The sequence below is a fragment of the Cucumis sativus genome (genome assembly GCF_000004075.3).
Source record: "Cucumis sativus mitochondrion chromosome 1, complete sequence".
Taxonomy (NCBI): Eukaryota; Viridiplantae; Streptophyta; class Magnoliopsida; order Cucurbitales; family Cucurbitaceae; genus Cucumis; species Cucumis sativus.
Genome location: NC_016005.1, coordinates 689,311 through 707,283, shown reverse-complemented (window position 1 = coordinate 707,283; position 17,973 = coordinate 689,311). Strand labels below are relative to the sequence as shown.

At 46.9% G+C, this 17,973-nt stretch overlaps 1 protein-coding gene and 1 non-coding gene; one reads left to right on the top strand and one right to left on the bottom strand.

Annotated features, from left to right (window-relative positions):
• Positions 1 to 435: 435 nt before the first annotated feature.
• On the bottom strand, positions 436 to 10,927 carry nad7 (NADH dehydrogenase subunit 7). One transcript has 5 exons: positions 10,785 to 10,927; positions 9,411 to 9,479; positions 7,437 to 7,903; positions 5,238 to 5,481; positions 436 to 697 (listed from the first exon to the last, which is right to left on the bottom strand). Exons 1-5 carry the CDS (start codon positions 10,925 to 10,927, stop codon positions 436 to 438), a joined length of 1,185 nt encoding a protein of 394 aa, YP_004849328.1.
• Positions 10,928 to 17,259: 6,332 nt separating this feature from the next.
• Positions 17,260 to 17,332, top strand: trnM. Its single transcript has one exon. It is a non-coding gene; the product is annotated as a tRNA-Met (tRNA).
• The last annotated feature ends 641 nt before the right edge of the window (positions 17,333 to 17,973 follow it).

The following is a 17,973-nucleotide window of genomic DNA, read 5'->3' as shown; positions in this document are numbered from 1 at the left end:
TCATTGACTCGTTCATTGATCTTCCCGTCCGGAGGACTGGTCCTTTTTCTTAATGAAAAATAAAGCTCCAGTCCGAAGGCGTCACAGGTCCGAAGGACTATCCATATTAACCTGCGACTGAGGACGGGGCAGAATATTACGGTTTGCGTGAGGCCTATCCATTAGAGAATTTGACTTGCGAGATTCATACTACGTCCAGATCCCCATTATTAAGCTACGAAGGCCCCATAAGACAGGTCCGAAGGCTAGGCGCAAAGAACAATTATAAGGCGCAAAGAATATTGCGAACTGATCTAGGCTGAATTCATTGAGTCAAGATGAGATTCTTTCTTTTTCAATATTAACCTCTTCCACTAGGCTGCTTTCTCTTTATAGGATCCGCTGAGGTTTTTGGCTCGCAATAAAGCGTTGGCCCTGATCGAGCAACTAGTAGTCCTATCTATCTACCTCTCCAGACACAATATCTTGAGTACCTATGATGGTGACCACATCCGCTGGCATGTGATGTTTGGACATAGAATCGAGTCCTTGTGAATGGGCAGAGCCAGGTGCTCTTATTTTACGACGGTAGGGACGATTGCTTCCATTACTGACCAGAAAGACACCAAATTCACCTTTAGGTGCTTCCACTGCGGTATAGGTAGAAGAAGCTGGTACGGAAAAACCTTCTGTATAAAGTTCGAAATGGTGAATTGAGGTAGAGTAGACCGATGATGATCCTCTTAGTCATTTGGCCGGCTATTGAAAGAAAAAGCTTGCATCTGGCTGGGTCTTGCCGGTCCCATCTCTCTCCAAACCTAACGTGGTAGTTTCCCATCATAAGGCTTTCTATCTATAGATTGAGCCATTACCAAGGAGCTAATTCGTGAAGAACTCAGTTGACTGCTGATATAGATAAGGCGGAGCGTCCTTGGCTCAGCATTATAGCACATAGGGCCCCTACTACAGCGCTTCGCTAACTCTCCGAGCCTCGCTATGAGAATGAGGCTTCGCTAACGCTCGGCTAAGTCTTGAACCTTCGCGCTGACCCTTCGCTTTCTCAGTAGCAAAAGCGCTGATCTTTGCCTCCGTCCGAAGGTGAAAAGAATATTGACAAGACTTCCAGGTGCGAATAGGCTCGGCTTTCTATTAAGGAGTGCAACTGATTAATGGAAAAAAATAGAAGGCGAAATCTCGCAATATTCTTTGCGCCTTGAAACCTAAAATCAAGCTTCTCATTTATTTCTTTCTAGTTGTTTGTGGCATCAAAATAGATCAATGAAAGAGGACTACTAAAAAGATCAAGCGCGTAGAAGGCCATAAAAAGATAGGGGAGGAAAATCAACCGGGAAATCTTCTTTGAACAAAAGGCCTCCGCTTAAATGTTTTAGGTATTAGCGAAAATGCACAAAATGCAAGGCCTAGTAGGATAGTCGGACTTCTTTATAGCTGGCAGCTGGATAAGGGTTGAGCCATTTTTCACTCTTTTCCCTGGGCAAATGGAATAGTCATTTTTCACTTTTGGCCCCTTTATATAAAGCAGCAAGAAGAAAAATCCGCCATTTTGCAGTCAATATTGCACTTCATTGAATAAGAGTGGCATATTTCCACTTTTCCTGTCATTTTGAATGGACCTAATCTCATGAAATATTCTTTTCACCTTCGGACCGGACCACTATTTAATGAATATGGGGATCTGGTCTATAAATTAAGCTGCTCCTCGCAATATGCGCCGGAGTCCGGAGTCCGCAGGGCCAAAGAAAGGTCCAGGTGATTTATCCGTAGGACCATCCGTAATTAACCGAAGTAGGACCATCCATATGGAAGGAAGGAGGACTATCCGTAATTAACCGAAGTAGTCCTCCGGACTTTCCGTAATTAACCGAACTTTGCGACTGAGTAGGCGAGTGTCCAGGTGCTTCATGATTTTTGGATAGCTCTTACTCTCGCAATATTCTCAATCTGAAAAGAGCCTTCGCAATATTCTTTGCACCTCTCCATTTCATGCTCCGATCATTCATAGATTATGCTGAAGGAGGTCCGGAGGACTATTCTCTATAAATTCATGGTCCTAGGCTTTCTTCTGGAATTGCTTAACACAAGGCCCAGAAAAGAAAGAATGTCATCTTGACTCAAATTTCATTGAGCCTGAAATTCAATGGATCTAATCGATAATTCTTTGATCAATATCCGAAGTTGTAGGAGCAAAGAATATTGCGTGGAACTGAAAGGGATCTGGACGCGTAGGAGGAGGCTCCATAAGACAGGGATATTGTAGGTCACCTGGACCTTTCTTTTTGGAATAATTGAACGTCAGGACCCTTATTTCCATTATTTTGAATTTGAAAGGAGGAAATTCATGAAATATTCTTTGAACTCATCTGGACCTTTGTTTTTGGCGTGGGAATTGAACCGAAGGCTGAATTCAGATCGTGGATAAGGCGCGGTATCCGTCCGAAGGACTATGAAATCTATTAGTTTTCGCTTGCACTCATCAAATCCCCCGTCACCTGTCCATCAAAGAAAGGTCCAGGGTCCGGAGTCCGCAGGATTCTTATCCGTAGTCCGGAGTCCGCAGGATTCTTATCCGTAGGACTATCCATATGGAAGTAGGACCATCCGTAATTAACCGAAGGAGGACTATCCATTAGAAGGAAGTAGGACTTTCCGTAATTAACCGAACTTTGCGCCTAGCCTTCTTCGCAAATTCTTTGCGCTAGTCAATATTCTTTGAACCGGAGGACTATCCATTGCGTCTTTCTGACTGATCTTTCCTTTCATCCTTCCGTTTCTTTTCTTTCAGTTTCTTCTAAACCTACTAAGAAGAAAGCGCAACTTCTATTTTGATGTATCTTTTCTTTTGGGATAGGCTTTCTTCCAAATAGTAGGTTCTTCTTCTCTCTCATTCTTTTCTTCCTTTTCTAGTAGGCCCCTTGTTCATTGATTGCGCTCCTCTTAAGTCTAGGCTTGAACCTTGTTCATTGCCAATAACATCGATCAGTCCTTCTCTCAAATTGAAAAAAATGAACTCTTTCGAAATCTGAAAAGAGCCTTAAATAGTGGGACTGATTTTGATCCATATTCATGAACCGTTAAGCCCACGTAGCGGTGCCATAAGACAGGTCCGAAGGACTATCCATTAGGGGGAGCGGAGGCAACGTAGTTGGAGGACTTGTTTATTTATAGGAGGCGCAATGAAATATGCGATTAGGAGGCCTCATTGATTTTCTTCCGTCCGGATTGCTCGAACTGCATTCCCATGAAAATCTCATCTGCACCCTTTAGTTTAGTCCTATAAAAAGTACAAGAAAAGCAAGCAAAGAATATCCCCCAGTGCAAATCTTCTTATAGATTATGCTGAAGGAGGAGTGGGCCATAGATCTTTGCACCTTTACCGCTCCGTTTTCTTTACCGAATAAGGATGGATAGATATGACTTCCCCGCTGTCCTTTAACCTCTTCCTCTATCGTCTTATGACTTGAATCTGATTCTTCCTCTGAATTCAAACCTTATATTCCGCCAAATTCATAATTGATCTGGCTTGTTCGCTAGGCTTTCTTCCTTTTCGTTTTAGTAGGTTCGGGTTGCTTTCAAGTTTCGTTCTTTCGCCCTCGAGATTTCTTGTTTTATTGCTCCCGCTTCCTCACATCTGCGCTCGTCAAGCCAACTTAGCTTTTTGGTAGTTGAAAGAGCGGTTGAAGCGGACATTGAGAAATGAGAGAGGAGAAGATATATATAGATATATATACACGGTCACGCTTATCCCGGGCTGCGTGGAGGAAAAAGTGGCCTACTTGAAAGAAAGGGCGGGCACTCTCGTCTTTCAACCCCACTATACTATTCTACGTTGTGGGGCACTGTATACTTCAAGCCTCTACGATAAGCAAGTGAATGGGGCCGGTGCGTGGCGAACGGAAGGGTGAATCAAGCCATTTCTCGCCTCAACCCCCTAACATAATAATGAAAGAGGGGTACGGGGGTAATTTCCACCTGACTGTGATAGCCCTCTCGATACCGCTCCGTGGGCTTCCTCAGACTGACGGCCGATTTCCCGTCGCCTTAGCCTTTTCCCAGTGCGCGAAGCCCCAACGAGGAAGATGTTAGTGCTTTCTCATTGGGTCAATAATCCAAATCCCTCTTTTTTTTCTGTAAGGAGAGGGTCAAAGAATTTGATTGAGACTGTAAGGAGAGGGGCGAAGAGACTCGACCGTAGGGAGAGGGGCGAGCCTAGGGAAAAAGATAAGAAAAGGCTCAGCCTTCTCTTGCTTTCCCAACCTCTTCCTTCTAAAGGCTGCCCTCTCTCGGCTGGATCTTGGTCCAGCCTACTACGAGGATCCCGTATCCAGCAACCCAACCTAAAAAAAGGGCATAAAAAAGCCTTATCTAGGTTGGAACTATGAAGCTGACCTTATTATTCAAAGGGTAAAGGGCTTTTGAAGCAGGTGCGCAGGTGAAAAGAATATTGACAGCAGCTCGACCAAGAAAGGGAAAAGAAAGAGGAAGCCCACGTAGCGGAACAAGAGAAAGAGTATGAAAGAGAGTTGAATGATCTCTGAATTCGATCTTTCCTTCCTTTTAGCTGCTCTTCTTATTTCTTGAGAGGTGCGAAGCTGCTTTACTTACAGGAGAGGAGCGCACTTCTCTTTTCCCTTTACTAGACTAGTGGGGGGGTCCCGTGGTTCCTATACCGCCGCCTTTCCTGGTCCTTTTCTTTTAGTGCTTCGACCCGAAGCAATAGCTTAACGCTAGTTCAGTGGATAAGATGGCTGCGCTCCAGCTCACTCAAGAATGGGACGGCAATGGTCCGCCGGCAAGCTCGTTCTGATCTTGGATGCAGTACATTGGAATCCTGAAGCACCACCACGAACGCTACCGCGCGTGAACCTGCGGTGCGGTAAGGCACCACCCAGTTGTGCCAGCAGCCAACTCCGGCGTGTCAGCTTAGTTATCCTCATCAAGCCACTTACTGAATGTCTAGCTTCCCAACAGGTAGACGGTTCCTTTTCCCCCAGATCAATGAAGAAGGGAGAAGTCAGTTGATTCGGAAGAATCACCGAAAGCGAAGCGCTATGCCGGGGCGGGGGGACGGGAGAAGAAACGGCTCCGAAGAAAGCTATTTTGGTTCCCAATGTTTCTCCACGCCCAACGAGATGCGTCAACCTCGGGATGCTTTACTCCTAACCCCACAAGGTTCCGAGACGGAGCTTAACCTGAGTCTCGGTTAAGAACGGCGATGATCTACGTTTCACACGGCACACGATTCCATGGATAGTTTCATTCGAGATCGTGATGGAGGACATAGCTTACGATCATCGGCTTTGATCATCCCACTAGGCATTTGATTAGGACATTGCACAATGATCCGAACACTTTGTCGCATCTCTTCGATACGGATACAGTAACGATCATAGCGATCTCCTCTGGTACCTACTGGTACGTCAGGATCCAATTGGTCATGAACATCGTAAGGTGCTGCTCTTCGCAAATCCCAGCATACCCCTGGTTGGGATGGGTAGGCCCACCACTTCACTTTCACTTAGGCCCGGGCCAAGTCAGTGGGGGGACCCTGTCGGGCTCCTTCCCCCCCCAAAAAAAAAGAAACTGTACGTGAGAGTTTCCCTTCATACAGCTCTAATCATTCTCAGATGCCCCGAGAGGCATCCTTTCCTTCTTTCTTGGGTTGGTTCACGCGCATTCAAGGATAGGCCGCAACAGCAGGGAATCACAAACAAGGGTCAGACACTTAGCTACATCCGCACGCAAAAGGAATGTGGTTCTGCTTGAGGCTTTCTTTCTTTTCATGTCTCATGCATTCAAAAAGGGAATAAGGAAAGACCTGAATGAAAGTGAAGAGCCCTCGACTCCCAGAAAGACATGAAGACGAACGATGTTGGGAGAATTGAATTTTGATGCTAAAAAAACCAGTCCGAAGGACGCCTATTTTTTGGACTTGATTTATGGGGTGGATAAAAAGAGAAAATTCTGAGCTCTTTGCGCCTTCGCAATATTCTTTGCACCTACTCCGATCATTCTTTGAGCCTCCTACGGTCCTCTCTTTCTAGGTCAATCTTTCTTTGGGTTAATATGGATAGTCCTTCGGACCAGTTCTTCCCGCTGAACTTTGAATTGATCCTGAACGCATATTTCATTGCGCCTCAGTCGCAGTCCGGAGGACCTGTGACGCATCTGGACCTTTCTTTTTAGTTCTTTGCTTTCTTGCATTGAGCCTGATTTTTGTTCTTCGCTTCGCAATATTCTTTGCGCCTTATAATTCAATGTAGATGTGTTAAGCTTGATAAAGTCAGAAGGCGCAAACTCAAATTTCATTCAGCCTTTCTTTTTTCATTCATAAAGAAAAAAATAGGGATTGGAAAGGAAAGCCTAGGAGAAAAGGCAATTCATTCATGGACCTACTACATCCTCTCTCATTTGCGAGACACATGAATTTCTCAAGTGTGAGTCAGACTTCCAGTTTCATTCTCATTAATTCTCTCTTTCCCAAGGCAAAAGGCTGATTTCTCTTTTGACTGGGATTCTAATCACAAGCGCTGCGCCTATGGCTCTTCCTCCTATGCTTTCTTCTAGCTGCTGCGCCTATGGCTCTTCCTCCTATGCTTTCTTTCTGTCTCGCTTCGCCTATTTTTTGGTCCGTCCTCCGGCTCCATAAGACAGGGATATTGTAGGAGGCGCGAAGCGAAGCGACTTCCAGGTGCGAAGGCGTCACAGGTCCGGAGGACCCGTCTGTCCTTCGGACGGTCCGAAGGTGAAAAGAATATTGAATGAATGAGGCTGAATGAAATTTGAGTGAAAGATTAGACTTTAAATGGACACCAAATTCCTAAAGTGGGGCGCAGTTGCGCAAAGCAAGCCCACTACACGGGAAGAACCCTAAAGTTTTTGGGACCGACTTTTGGATAAGAATCAGGCTCGCTTCTCCGCTTTGATCTAGGAAAAAGCCCAGTCAGCCACCAACTCGGTGCAGGTCACGTGACCTACAGCTCGGCCTTCGCTTTTTGAGGCTTCCTCTACCCACATCTCTATGTGCCCGCAGCACTTCCATATGGAGAAAGATAGGCTTACCATGTTCCATCAATAGCACCTAACCTATGCCGATTTTGGCGGACCGTGCTCCACCCCGGTGAACTTATGCGGTGGAGACGTACCCAGAGGCCAGAGGCGAATCCGTTCACGGTCCGTAGGACCAAGACCATTCTCAGGTGGGTGGCCCGCCCCGCCTAGAACAGTCATCTTTGACTGGGCTTACACACATTCGCTCACTTACGCTGTCCCCCCTCAGCTTACCCTAGCCCCGGGCCTTTTGCTCTTCTAACGTAAGCTCCAAGGCTTCACACCAAGTCTTCACTGACATAATATGCATGCTTAAGTAGGGTCAGGCAGAACCCTTGTTGCCTGATGGGAACTTCCCCCATATTGCTATCAATGTCTTCATGTCGCACGACCTCTTAACATTACACCACTGAATCCCCAATCCTTTGCTTGCTGTGCAGTGACAGTACCAATATCCACTAATCGTTGTTTCCAGATACGGTTGCCGGTTGACATCTCTTCTAATTCGTCGATACGAGAAGCAAATTGTTGTGTGAAGGAATCAATATCTCGACATAAGCCAAGAGGCAGATCTTGTGCCACTCCACCTGGTCGTATGAAACTGGCATGCATCCTGGCTCCCGAGACTCTTTCATAGAATTCAAATAATTTCTCCCGCTCCTCAAAAGCCCACAGGAACGGAGTTGATGCTCCCACATCCATAGCATGAGTAGTTAAAGCAAGTGAATGATTTGAAATTCGAGTGATTTCACGGAATAAGACTCGTATATATTGAGCTCGTAATGGTACCTCGCAATTCAAAAGTCTCTCTACAGCTGAAGAATGAGCGTGTTCTTGGGCCATCGTAGAAACATAGATAGGGTCGACGACGGAACGAAGAACTCACTTTCCTACAGCTTTTTCGTACACGTTCACTTGCATCACATACACAAGTGCTCTCTGAACCGTGCAATAAGGTCACCCATAACACGGCTCTCCCACTTAAGTTACCCCAGGCCATGCTATTCAATGAGATTGGAAAAATCAATGGCAGCGTAACGTAAGAAAAGGTATTTCAAGCTGGTCGCCTTTGGAAGCCTGAGCCGGTAAGCAAAGCGCGACTTCCCAGGATAGTCGGACTGATTTATGGTAGGCTTTCTCAAATTCTTTGAGCCTCTCTCTATTTATTTATGTTTATGGATGGGCGAAGGAGTCCTTTATCAAGCTTAACTGAGCCTTTATGACTGCCTATTTCTCAAATTCTTTGATCCTCTTGAGTCTGTAAAATCGCAATATTCTTTGTCAATCAAATTCTTTGATCCTTGCGACTGAGTAGGCGAGTGTCCAGGTGGTCAAAGCCCTCAATAATAAGGGATAGCTCTGACTTTGAAAACCACTTTTCACCTTCCATATTAACCTCTTTGAGCCTTGGACTGATTTATGGAACTTGAATCCTCGATCATTCATGCAATTCCTTCTTTAGGCTTTCTCTTTCCGACTACTTCTAAAAGAAGGCACCCAATAAAGAAGAAAAAGGTCTTGTCATCGAGATCGACCTCTTTCCCGAGGCATTGGAAATCCAGACCGGCTCAGAGAATGGCGCTATTTAGCCCTTCGTTTCGCCAACAAAGAAGTCAGAATCTTTCCCATTCCTTCTTTGCCGAGCCGCCTCTCTTCGCCATTCGAAGTACTACCTCTGCCTCGCAATATTCTTTGCGCCTCCTTTGAAATTCAATAAAGAAAAAAGAAATAGCACTGAGTCTGTGATTTTGCCGGCCGGCCCCGGGGGAGTTTACTCGACCCATTCTCCAGTCTCCCGCACAGAAAAAGTCAGTGTGCGACTCCGTATGAGGACCTCTTTCCCTTCTGCCCACTCTCCGTTCACACGGTTCTCAAAGCAGAGGAGGAAGGGTGGGCTGCAGGTACCACGAGCCCTCTGTCCCACACATCTATCCAGAAGCAAGTGTAGTTCACCGGTTCCACCGAATGCTCCTATCTCTCGGCAAAGATCGTGTGAGTGTGCAGTTATGCTTCGGATGCTTCGCCATAGAATAGATCAACCCAGTTCCCCTTCTTTTCCGGTGCACTCGCTTTATATCTCCGACACACAAGGAAGGACGCGGTGGGAAGAAAGCAGCCCTAGCCTCTGTCCGGCCGATCATTCCGCTGGCATCTTGCATTCACGCCTCCGTTTGACTGCCGCTCGGGGATGTAGTTGTAGATACGTTAGTCTTAGTGGGTCGTTGGCTCCACCTCTTATCTCCTTCTACGACATGCTGTTGTCGTCGCCATATGGAATATGTAACTTAGTCATCTCTGCCTCGCTGCGGGTCAGCACCTCCGAAAGAAAGGGAGGACTTCATTCAGTGACTCCGCGATCGCCCTCTGAACGATCAGAATAAGGTAAAGCTTGAAGATAAGTTTTGTACTCTATTAATTTCTCAGTCCCTCTAGTCGGGTGGGCGCCGGTCTTTCGACCAGATCCCCCTAAAAACCGTACGTGCGGGTCTCCCCGCATGCGGCTCACGCCATTCGAGGTGGCCCAGCCCAGCATGAATTCGCAAATCAATCCTGTAGTTCAATATTGAGACTGCTTGACCTCGGAAGCTAATTCGCGTGTAGGCAGCGCTCTCTCTCGTACCCTTTCAAAGAGATCTATTCATTGAATGGACTTTCTTATCTTTTATAGGAAAGACAAGTCAAGAGGATCAAAGAATTTGAGAAATAGTGGTCCGGTCCGTCCGGAGGACTCAAGGATTCCGCTAAAGTTTACCGAAGGTGAAAAGAATATTGAATGAATGAGATTAGGCGCAAAGAATATTGCGGAATATGAATTCCATTAGAACGCTCCTTTTTAGAGTCCTTCGGACGTCCTCAGGCGCAGAAAGCTAAGCTAATATGGATATAAAGAACGACTAAGGACGGAGGACAGGTGCAAAGAATTAAAGGCTCGGCTTTCTATTAAGGATCAATGAACATCCATAAATAGCGGGAAGAACTGGTCCGGAGGATTTATCCGTAGGACTCTAAAACGGAGGACCCAAAGAAAGATTAGACATTCACTCTTTTTCCAAGAATTGATGCACTTCCATAAAGATCTTTCGACCAGACGGAACCTTGAATGAGGCCTTTGAAAATAGGGGAAAAGCCTTCCATTTCCGTCAAATGACCCGGCCTCCCCTGGCTCTTCCACCGTCCGGGCTCCCTTTCCCGCCTATGCTATGCTCCCCCCCGGCGCAGGCCTACCACGCTTCGCGCCTGCGGCGTTTTCGCCAGACGGTCTTTGCCAGTAGTGCCATCCTCCCCGCTGGCTGTATGGGCAGGTTGCCCCTCGCTGCTGCCTGATCTTAGGCTATGGATTATAGGAACGAACAAATGTAGTTGAATGAGACAGCAGGCGGGTTACACGTTCCACTGTGCCGAGATGTGAGGTGCAGGTGGTGATGATCACCCCGGGGTATGCGCGGGAGCCCTTGACAGGCACTCCAGGACCCGCCAACGCTCATTCAAACCCTAGGCTTTTTTCTTGGAGGTCCTCCATTCATCCGACCAGAGGTGTGGATAACGAGGCCACCTTCACAACCTTCTCCCTTCTGTCCCTATGTTGTAGTAAGGTAGGGCGGTTCGCTTGAGTAGAAAAACCGCCCCTTAGCCCGGTGCTCATGACGCGCTACGGAACCTCCACCGTGTCGGGGGACCAAGCAGGGCATAGCTAGCGGCATAGGAGCCGACTCGGCGTCAGCGGCTTCGTGCCGCACTGGAGTAATCCAATATGGGGTTCCGCACGTTCCACCACTTCTCCGTTCATTTCCAATACTGATCGTGAAACACCATGAGCAGCAGGATGTTGAGGTCCGGAATTCGAAGTGAAATTTTTGATTTGCCTGTTCCTAGTCGTCATGGGAAAGAAAGGAAGAAAGAAGAAAGAGATTATTCCCTCTGAGCTTGTCCAGTACTACCAGTACTCAAAATGCATCTCCTTCGCCCGCGCGCGATAGCTCTACCAGGCGTGGCGCTGGCGTGCAAGCGAAGCGCTATTGGCGGCAATAAATAGCTCACTGAGCGATGATTGATGAAGTCCCTACCTCTTTGATTTTATTTGGGCATTTGTCGAGCAATATTCTTTGCGCCTCTCTTGTTCCAGAGAAAAGGATCATGGCGCCCCAGAACCGTGACATCCAGCAGCAGCATCTCCTTGCATGCGAGAGACAACTATGCCAGCCTCATTCTCGGCTCAGTTATGAAAGAAAGCGGCAGACTCCGATCATTCTTTGAACCTTGTCAACTCATCTGGAGCTTTGATTTTAGGAGTGGGAATTGAACCGCTTATTTAAGCTATTTAACAGCTTTTTTTCGGAATAATACTTTCAGGAATAAGACTAACTAAGGCGCAAAGTTCGGTTAATTACGGAAAGTCCTCCGGACTACGGATAAATCCTGCGGACTGCTTCGGTTAATTACGGATGGTCCTACGGATAAATCCTCCGGACTACTTCCATATGGATAGTCCTACTTCCCTCCATATGGATGGTCCTACGGATAAATCACCTGGACCTTTCTTTGGCCCTGCGGACTCCGGACTCCGGACCCTGGACCTTTCTTTGATGGTCCTCCGGACGGCTCTTTTCATGATCGGAGCAAAGAATATTGCGGAAAAGAAGAAAGGAGTGCAAGTCATTCATTCTATTAAAAATTAGGAGTCCCTCAATGAACAAGGGGATAGGCGAACCTTTTCCTTTAACCGCTCCGTCGGCCTCTTACTAGTAGGTTCTGGAGAAGGAGGCATAAAAAAAGAATATGATCCTCTTTAGATATTATGTCATTTTTAGAGGAAGAATGAAAGGCGCAAAGAATATATAGAAGAAGGCTGATTACGAGTCCCAACCCCTTATATAAAGGCGTAGGAAAGAGGACAACTCACTCGGTCAAGGGCTAAGAATCGGTTCTTTCCTTCTTCTTCTTTCTCGGCCAATCGCTTCCTTGGCCGGCCGGAAGGAAGACTAAGAGGAAGAATATGGAATTAAGGCTTTCCCCCCAACCCCTCGGGGGAGTCAGAGGAAGAGGAATCGGATTAGTGTGCCTATCGGCTTAAGGGGTATCGGACCCGCATACCCTATTCTCCTTTCCCGGATAAAGAAGGAAAAGGCAAAGCCGATACCGAGCCACTATTAGTCCCTCTCGGCCCCTCGGATGTAGGTATCTAGAGGTCTAGATTCTCCTCTTTCCCTGGGTCTTCTCATTCCCCGGCCCTATACTAATCCCTATACTAAGAAGGGCAATTTCCCGGATAAAGAAGGCAAAGGCGATACCGATCCGGAGGATCTTAAGGCTAAGAATCGCTTGCTTTGTCTTAGAATCGGACTGAAATTCTTCTTTTCTTTGTCTTTGTCGGCGAATCGGCCGGCGATTACGTGCTTCGGCCCTTTTAGGAATAAGGAGGTCCTGATTATCCTGTCCCTGGGATCTAGTCCCTATTTCCCTCTCCTCCAAGGGGAATGGAATCAAGGCCTAGGATTAGGAGTCCCGACCCCTTATATAAAGGCGTAGGAAAGCGGAGCGGAAACACGCCCATTTTGCGAATTCTTTTTGGGCTCTCAATACAAAGACAATCTTCTGCTTCTTAGAGGCGGTTTCCTCTTACAGAACTCAAGAGCTTTCCCCAAAAGAAAGAAATCCCATTGATTTTCTCGATTTCTCGATTATCGTAAGTAAGCAGTGAGCATTCGACTGCCCTCAATTTAGTTGTCGCGCTAAACTTGTACCGAAGCAATACTCCTCATTGCAGTACCCGAGGATGGCATCTAAGGAATCCACCCAGGAAGGCCGGTCTCAGGGAGTTTGAGTCCCACTGGGATGGGTGTCACCGAGGCTCTGACCATCTCAGAGATAATCGAAAAGGTGGAGTCTAGGGGTCTGAACTTTTGGGCCCACTCGCTGGATCCGGGGATGGCATGAGAAAGGAAGATCAAGCGGGAGGTACAGGTTTTGAAGCGACTGGGGGGTCAATTCCAACCTTCGGGCCTGGGGCAAACTTTCGGCCCTTTCAGGTAAGTGGTAGGCCTTAGGCCGCTTACTTAAAAGGGAGGTTATGTCATCGTGTCCAAAAAGGGGTTAGGGAGGGGCTGCGCCCTCCCGGTTTACCGTTCAGTTAGATAGAAGAAGGCACTGCCTGTGTGACCAGCTAGCATACTCAGATATGGATGTTTGGGCCCATACTAAGACGAACTAGCGACTACCCACGACCGTGCAAAACGAATACATACGGCCAGAGAGCATGCTATCGAATGCGTCCCCACTCCGCGGTGCCCAATTATAAGGGGTCCAGATGACTATCCATATTAACCCAGAGAATGGACGAAGATTTCATAACTTTTTAGCACCGCTATAATGGCGCAATCGGACCTAGTTCGGTTGAATGGTCGCATTCGATGGCATGGGATCGGTGGGCCAAGATACTCCAAGTGGAATAAGCAAGGTCTTGGTCTGAAGGCTAGCCGGTTCCTGAGAGTAGGCGACATGTGCGTAGCGCTGGGAGCTGAAAGAAGAGGGTAAGGAACCCACATAAGGAGGTCATACGAGAGGTGCGATAAGGGTCGGGGGGGGGTGGTCCCTGAAAAGAGTTGCTCTCTCTCAGCGTCAACGATAGCTATATCCATACCGCGGAAAAGAAGTAAGCCGAGTGGACTAGGACCAATAATCAGAATCAAGGCCCTTACCAGGAGGGAAAATCCTACGGCTGAAGCAATTTGGCCCTCTGGGATCCTCATCAAATTTCAACTAGCTCAAAGAAGAAGTCCGTACATGACCGAAGCGCTTCTCGGTTCTCCGTACATGGATTTGATTTTCTCTATCATGCGCGCTCGAAGAAGGAAGAAGAAGGAGGTAGGGAAGCGTCTCATAAGGACTCATCCCTATTTTCCCTTGCCCGCTTCGCGCGCTCATGAGAATCTGGTCTTTGGAAAGGCGAGTGCCATTTGGGGTAACCCTCTGACTGAGGCGCATTCCTCTTTTCACTTGCCCAGAAGAGCAAAAGGACTCATTGTGATGCTGGCCTTCGCATCGTCTAATCACGCTGTCTTGGCCCTATCTTTTGAACTTGGGGTTATGGTTCCTCCTTCCGTGGTCGCTTATATCAGGAACTCTTCCCTAAGTCTAAAGTCTTGCCTCCTGAGGACGCCCCCATTCTTTGAGTATCCGGACGAGACAATAAGGGATCGGAATGAGTACACCTTATTTCGAGGCAAAGAGTCTCTAACCTACCTCAACAGGAGATCTAAGATCGAGATGGATCCCACTCTCCTTCTCCAACTCAGTCGACTCAATTAATCTTCGCCTTTCAGAGATCCTTAATGTAATGTCCCGGAGTATAGATGGTATTTTGATACCCCTTTTCCAAAATAGATGAATGAGGGTTCGGTCTCAAATTGCGTATGTACGACTGGGAAGGCTCTTAGTATGAATATTAGGGGCAGAGGTTGAATCATCTATCTTAGTACACGAGACAGAGAAAAGGGGAGGACAAGACTCCTTCTAAAAAAGATAAGAAGGCAGAGGCGGAGGAGGAGTTGACGGCTCGATAGAGTGAACGAGGGGCAGGGGAATCGGCAGCAAAGGAGAAGGGAAGTATGAATAGGTCCCATCAGCGATCCCAGAAGAAGTTTGCCGCGGGTCGGAGCTGTTCTCAGTTTCATCTCTTTCAGTGAAAGTGTCGGCAGAGTCTGAGTAATAAGCAAGGGAATGAGAATAGGAAGGAACTGCTCTTTCATCTCTTTCCTGAGTAAGCGAGTTGACCTATTAGGAAAAGTAGCGAGACCCAAGGCTCAATGAACATCCATAAATAAAGGGGTCTTGTGCGAGACCCGTTGAGGAATGAAGTTGAGAACGAGAAGAAAGCTCAAGCGCTAGAAAACTCTGAATTATCAAAGCAGCCAGCGGGCGGGACCAGTTGAAGCAGCAGAGTTGGCTCTACATCCGTCTCATCTAAGAAGCCCACGTAGCGGTTCTTGGGAGTGGGGCTGCTCGACCGAGGATTGAAAATATGCTTCTTTTGCTTGTAGGGGAGATAGGCTTGCATAAAAGACTGAGTATGAGTCAGAGTACGAAAGGAAGTGAGGTTCTTCTCATAAGTCTTGGATTGGAAAGGTATGAATTCATAAGACTTTCTAACTGAAAGCGAGACCGCGTAGTGGGCCTGGCCTAAGAGGCACAAGCTCGACCAAAGTCAGAGGCACAAAGTAGCGAGAGAGAGGAAGGAAGAGTAAGCGAGAGGAGAGGTTAGAAGCAGCTCGACTCGAAGAACCCCACCTCTTTCATCCGTATCAGTTGCCGTTGAAGAAGAAGTTGTAAGCAGCTTTCCTGTACCGGGGAATCCGTCGTCCTTTCATGAATACCAGTACGAGTCAGAAGTCTTGTTCCATCCAGAAGTACCTGAAATCTCCATTCTCATTAATGATCAGTTTACGAGCAGGCAGGTGAGGCTCGACTGAAAGGAGAGGCGGCGGTATTATCTCTTTCTTGGAGTGGGGGAGGCGCAAAGAATATTGCGAAAGAGCTGCTCGCTTATCTTGAGTATGAGGAAGAAGCAAATAAAGAGGATCTGGTCCCAGTTGAGGTGAAGATTAATTGAGCTAAACTAATAAAGAAAAGCTCCAAAAAGAAAGGTCCAGGCGCAAAGAAAAGAAGCTCATTAACGAGAATGAAAGAATCATTATGATTTCATAACTCGAATTCAAGAATCATTATGAATCTGCTAGATTTCAGATTAATCTGCTAGATTGAAGACGGAGGGAAATACATGATTTTGCTAGGTTTTGCCCATAGGGAAGTAGCAAGAAATCATGAAAAATCAGTCAAAATTAGACAATTTTCGTTAGATATATATATTCGATTTAGTCCTATTTAGAAGCAAAAAAGCCGGGAAATAGCAAGGCATTGTCCTATTTGATTTTCGAAATTCACATAGTTTGTGAAAACTTTTCTAATGGATAGTCCTACGGACGGATACTGAGAGGTCTATTCTTTATTCCGCTCCTGAGAAAGAAGAAAGGCGCAAAGAATATTGAGAAATCCCGTCCTCAGTCCTATCCATATTAACCTGTCTGTCCTTCGGACTGGAGCCTAAGGATCAATGAAATTTGAGAGAAAGAATATTGCGTGAAAAGTTTGACGACCGCTCCGTGGGCCTCAGCCTTGGCAAGGCTATGCTCTACCATTAAGCTATTTCCGCCAGCTACGGTAGTGGCGAAGCACTACTGAGCAATTCACGTATCACTAAGAGACGGACGACTGATCCTTTTCCGCCGGACCAACTATCAGCCCTTAAGAATAGCGAATAGTCCTTCGCCATTAAAGCAATGGCGGCTAGGGGGGGAGGAGCGGCTGAGCTGGGAAGGAAGGGTTCCCCTTTTTTTTTTGCTTCGCGTCAAATGAGATTGAGTAGGTAAGCTGTGTGCTCTTAATCACAATCACTAAAGGGGCTGGGCTGCCTTTGAAATCAATCTCCGGCCTCCCGCTATTGGTGCGAGTTGTAAGGAGTCTTGGTCTCGAGTCGAGCTGGTTTTTCATTCTCGTAAGGGGAATGAGTGCACCGCAAGACCAGAAATGCATCTCCTTCGCCTCGCAGCGGCGGCATCCGTCTTTGACTTTGAAGTTCAATCATTTCCTAAGACGGCGGAGATTATTCGGAGATAATCCAAGCAGCAGCTCCACAAGTCCGCTCGGAACCAGTCGATTCCTGAGCCATTCCTTCTCCCTTTCTCGCTTGTATTGAGGGTGAACTCCTCTATCCGCGCGACTGAACTCCTCTTTCAAAGAAATTTCTGGACCTGAGATGACGAAAACACGGACTGCCTGGACCGCTTCCCTTGATGACCAATCACATGCAAGAGGGCGACATAGATAGAGGCTTTTCCTTACTTCAGTAGCGAAGCTGTAGGGGACACCCACTCCGCGGTTCAAAGAATATTGACGCTACGTGGGTTCATCGACGAATTACATAAATAATCTGATTTGTCTACGATCTCAGATCTCACCCTGGAGGGTACGCGCTTGCTGTTGGCGACGAAGCGAAACCTATTGAAAGAGAGATGCGTTTAAGCCTACCAAGAACATTGATTGCTAAGCCAGAAAGAGAAATAATGCTATTTTTCATCTGGACCTTTGCAATATTCTTTGCGCCTTGTTTATCCACTAAAAGATAGAGAGGTCCCTAGGGTACTGATCAAATGAGGCTTGACCTACTTAACTCAGCGGTTAGAGTATCGCTTTCATACGGCGAGAGTCATTGGTTCAAATCCAATAGTAGGTAAAACCGGCCGAAACCCCTGGCTCTTCAAGAAAGCTATTCACCAGTTCACGGTTCCGATCCTATTGTCTTCTTACAGCTGAGTAAGAAAGAGCGGATCAACGATGATGCGAGGTCTCATGCTTGGCATCGACTGAGATCTTACCAGAGAAGTTGGTTAATTACTTTTTCTACTCTAAAGAAGAATTAAAGAAGACAAGCAAGCCCTTCCCCAGTCTTGCCTATTTTGAGGAAGGAACCCAGCCCATGTTTGCAAGCCTACACAAGATGTCCTGCTCTTTTAACGGAATGAAGCTAGCATTTTCAGCTTTCTTTTTCTTACACTCGCCCTGGAGGAATGAGATAAGCTCCCATTCACGGTCAGAAAGCCTTTTTTACCGCATACCGAGCCCTAAGCAAGGGAGTGGTCATCGAGAACGGGTCGTCAAAGAATGGTACCTATACTCTTTTTCTTGGTTTTCTGGAAGGGCTCCTTTCTCTAAAGAAAGAAGGTCCTACTAAAGGCTCAAAGTATTTGAGAAGAAGAAAGAGACAAATAGGGTAAGCACTCTCAGCAATAGGGGAAGTGGGCGGATAAAAGGCAAGCATTGTAAATGCGGCTGATAGAGAGGAAGACTTCTCGCGGAACCTTTCTGGCCTACTGG